The sequence below is a fragment of the Malurus melanocephalus genome, unplaced genomic scaffold (assembly GCF_030028575.1).
Source record: "Malurus melanocephalus ecotype Western Australia unplaced genomic scaffold, MMel_1.1 scaffold_722, whole genome shotgun sequence".
In the NCBI taxonomy this organism is placed as follows: domain Eukaryota; kingdom Metazoa; phylum Chordata; class Aves; order Passeriformes; family Maluridae; genus Malurus; species Malurus melanocephalus.
The window spans coordinates 247240-251531 of NW_026623954.1; the positions used below are offsets into that span (position 1 = coordinate 247240).

General features: G+C 62.0%; 1 protein-coding gene across 2 annotated transcripts in view; it reads left to right on the forward strand.

Moving 5' to 3' along the window:
- Positions 1-2271, forward strand: part of REEP4 (receptor accessory protein 4) — a 4056-nt gene extending 1785 nt beyond the window's left edge. For both annotated transcript variants that reach the window (XM_057384598.1, XM_057384599.1), the window contains 6 exons: positions 38-114; positions 223-343; positions 1277-1390; positions 1486-1618; positions 1709-1863; positions 1942-2271. In XM_057384598.1, the coding sequence (XP_057240581.1) occupies positions 38-114; positions 223-343; positions 1277-1390; positions 1486-1618; positions 1709-1863; positions 1942-2007 (666 nt within the window). In that variant the 3' untranslated portion in view covers positions 2008-2271. The remainder of the gene's footprint in view (positions 1-37; positions 115-222; positions 344-1276; positions 1391-1485; positions 1619-1708; positions 1864-1941) is intronic.
- Positions 2272-4292: the final 2021 nt, after the last annotated feature.

The window sequence follows — 4292 nt, forward strand, 5'->3', positions numbered from 1 at the left end:
TGCTCCAGCCCCTCTGACAGCCCCCCTGTCTCCCCAGGTCCGATGGATGATGTACTGGATCGTCTTCGCCCTCTTCATGGCCACMGAGACCTTCACCGACCTCCTCATCTCCTGGTGGGTGACTCTGGGGGTCCGAGACSCACAGACACCCCCCAGCGCTGATATTTTGGGGTAACACGAGGTGCCTTTGGATCCCCCAAATCTCCTGTCCCATTCCACCAGGTTCCCCTTCTACTACGAGGTGAAGATGGCTTTTGTCATCTGGCTGCTGTCCCCGTACACGCGTGGGGCCAGCCTGCTCTACCGCCGCTTCGTGCACCCCACGCTGAGCCGCAAGGAGAAGGTGAAAATTCCTGATATTTTGGGGGTCCTCCCTGCCCATCTGGGGGGGTTCAGCCCCMTGAGTTGGGTTGGTGATGYYYCAGGATGTGGCAATGCCCTGGGAGGTGGCAGTGGCCCAGGATGTGGCAATGCCCTGGGAGGTGACAATGCCCTGGGAGGTGACAATTCCCTAGAAGGTGACAATGTTCAGGGAAGTGATGGTGCCCAGGGATGTTGTGATGTCCCTGGAGGTGACAATACCCAGGAGGTGACAGTGTCCCGGGAGGTGACCATGCCCCGGGAGGTGACACTGCCCTGGGAGTTTGTGATGTCCCTGGGGGTGACAATACACAGGATATTGTGATGCCCCAGGGGGTGACAGTGCCCCAGGGGGTGACACTGCCCAGGGGGTGACACTGCCCCAGGGAGGTGACACTGCCCTGGGAGGTGGCAGTGCCCTGGGAGGTGGCAGTGCCCATGGAGATGACACTGCCCCAGGTGGTGACAATGCCCCAGGAATGTCGTGATGCCCCAAGGTATGTCATGCCCAGGAGGTGACAATGCCCCAGGAGGTGACACTGCCCTGGGAGGTGACAATGCCCCAGGGAGGTGACATTGCCCTGGGAGGTTGTGATGCCCAGGGATGTGACAATGCCCCAGGAGGTGACAATGCCCCAGGAATGTCGTGATGCCCCAAGGTATGTCATGCCCAGGGGGTGACACTGCCCCAGGGGGTGACACTGCCCCAGGAGGTGACAATACCCTGGGAGGTTGTGATGCCCCAGGAGGTGACACTGCCCCAGGAGGTGACAATACCCTGGGAGGTTGTGATGCCCCAGGCGGTGACAGTGCCCCAGGGGGTGACACTGCCCCAGGAGGTGACACTGCCCCAGGAGGTGACAGTACCCCAGGACACGATCCTGCACACCCAGTGCCACCCTGCTTGTCTCTGCAGGACATCGATGCCTTCCTCATCCGGGCCCGGGAGCGCGGCTACCAGACCGTGCTGCGCTTCGGCAAGCGGGGCCTCAACCTGGCGGCCACCGCCGCGGTCCAGGCGGCCACCAAGGTACCCAGGGAGGAACCCCCACCCAGCAGGGTGGCAGCACAGGGCACTGTCCCCTCAATTGGGGTTTTACTGATCCTCTGTGTTCCCCACTGCAGAGCCAGGGCGCGCTGGCCGGGCGGCTCCGCAGTTTCAGCATGCAGGACCTGCGCTCCCTGCCCGAGCAGRACCCCGTGCACTTCCAGGACCCGCTGTACCTGGAGGAGCAGGAGAGCCTCCGCCAGCCCCTGGGTGAGGATTTGGGGGGTTCCTGGTGAAGGAGGGGTCCAACACAGCCTGCAGTGGCCATTCTGGGAGCTGGCGTGTCCCCTCTGTCCCCAGCCTACGGCAGCGGCCGGCGCTACGAGAGCGACACGGAGGATGAGGAGATGTGGTCGGACTCGCAGGTGTCCCCTCCCTCGTCCCCACGCCGCCATCCCAAACCCCTGTCCCGCAGCCAGAGCCTGCGATCCCTGAGGAAAAACCCGGCAAAAGAGGTACCGTGGGAGTTGGGCACAGGGTGGGGGGCGTGGGGCTGGTTTGGGGGGTCCTGACCTGTCCCTTTCCCTGCCCAGGGCTCTTCCCGGCTCCTGCGCAGCCGGATTAGGAGGAAAGCAGCTCAGGAGGAGCAGGACGACTGAAAATCCTGGGAAACTTCTGCCAGGAGGCTTCGGAGGAGTTTGCTGCTGCAGTGTCAGGAGGGAGCCGAGACTTCTGCATCCCCCGGGGTGGCTCCTGCATCCCTTGGGATCCTCCTGCATCTCCCGGGGGTGGTTCCTGCATCTCCCCGGGCGTTTCTGAATCCCTCGGGATCCTCCTGCATCCCCCGAGGGTGGTTCCTGCATCCTTTGGGGCGGTTCCTGCATCCCCTGGGGAGGCTCCTGCATCCCTTGGGATCCTCCTGCACCCCCGGGGGCGGCTCGTGCACCCCTCGGGATCCTTCTGCACCCCTTGGGATCCTCCTGCATCCCCCGGGGGTGGTTCCTGCATCCTCCGGGGCGATTCCCCCATCCCCTGGGGCGGTTTCTGCATCCCTTGGGATCCTCCTGCATCCACCGGAGGCATTTCCTGCATCCCCCAGGGCAGTTCCTGCATCCCTCGGGATCCTCCTGCATCCCCCTGGGGTGGATTCTGCATCCCCCGGGGCGGCTCTTGCATCCCTCAGGATTCTCCCACATCTCCTGGGGCAGTTTCCGCATCCCCCAGGGGCGTTTCCCACATCCCTGGGGCGGTTCCCGCATCCCTTTGGGATCCTCCCACATCCCCCGGGGATCCTCACACTGTAAATCCCTTCTGTGACCTCCGCGGTGCCTCTTGGAGGGGGGAGCAGCTCATTTCCCCTCCTCCAGACCCCCCAGCTCAGCGCTGGCGCCTCCCCTGTGGGGTCTGACCCCTTTTCCCCGCCATCCCATGGACACTACACGCTCCCCCCCCTCCTGGTGCCTTATTCCCGATATTCCCATTCCCCTGGGAGCCAGGAATGGATGTGCCTTGTCCCTCTGAAGCCAAAGCCATGGTCCCTGCTCGGGGCCCCCCCAAACACAGACTGACACCCCCATACTTGAACCCGGACTGCCGGGCACCACACGGCTTTTAAACATTCCCCTCTCCCGAAAAGAGGGTTTTGTACATGGAAAAATAAACGTTGTTTCAGACTTTGGGAATCGGGAGTTGTTTCTGGTGTTGTCCCCTTCCACAGCAAACTTCCTGAATTTATTTTTTATTTATTTCTTCTGGAGGAAGCTGTATCCTTCAGGATCCATCCAAAGCTCCTTGCAGGCGTTTCTCAGAATGTTTTCACCCCTCTTCTGGGGTCCCAGGCAGCAGCCCCAGGCTGAGATTTTTTCCCAATCCCGATTTTTTTTCCTTTGGAGGAAGCTGTACCCTCTGAATCCATCCCTGACTCCTTCCAGCCATTTCCCATAGGTTTCCCCCCATATTTCAGTTTCCAGAATCCCAGACAGCATCCCCACACTCCTCCAGGGAAACTTCCCGAGATGATTTTCAATTTTGGAAGCATTTCCATCCTTCGGAACCCAGCCCCCTGCTCCTCGGGGATATTTTTTACCCCTCCCTTTAAGGCTCTTGGTGACATTTCCAAATTTCCCGCTGCAGTAGCCGCGTCCCCCACGGCGTGGCAGCAGCAGCCGGGGACACTCGGGGACATCGGGGACATCCCGGCAATGTCCCCCCATCCCACTCCGCCATCCCCAATTCCTTCCCGGGGGTCTCCTCCCGTCCTGGGTGGGCGACTCAAGGCTCGGACGAGGTGGCACAAGGTGRCAGTGCCCGCCTGTCCCGCGGTGCCCCCGCTGGCTGGCACCAATCCCTTCGCTCCCAATCCTCCGTGCCCTCGCCACTGGGGCCAGCTGTATTTTTAGCCCTTGGCTACCGCCCGCTTTCGGGGGTCTTGCCAGGGCAGGGAGAGCGTCTGTGCCCCGGCCGGGCCGGGTTCCGCGGGGCGTCCCGGGCCAGGCAGGGGTGTTGGAACAGATTAGGTGGAGGTGGCTGGATTAGCCCCGTAAAACTGCCCGGGAGACGATTACTTAAAGCAGCGGAGAAGGAAGGCTGGGTGGGGACAGCGAGGGCCAGGGGGCTGCCTGTAATCCCCTAAAGCCGCTTAGGGAGCGCGGTTCCTCCAAGGATACGGCCCGGGGAGGCTGCTGGGGCGATCTGGGGGTCAAAGAGGGGGGTTTTTACAGTTTTGGGGTACCCCCAGGTGTGTTAAATATGGGGGAGCAGCGTTGGGAGCTCAGGATTCCATCCCCAGGGTGAGGGGGSTGAGGGATTCCCAGCTTGGGGAAACTGAGGCACAACASCGGCGCCTTCCGAGGGGGGRAAAAGGRAARGAACCGGGAGTTTTGGCRTCCGGCTTTTTGTAAATCCGTGTGSTCCCCAGGGGCTGAAACCCAAGGAGGGGACGGGA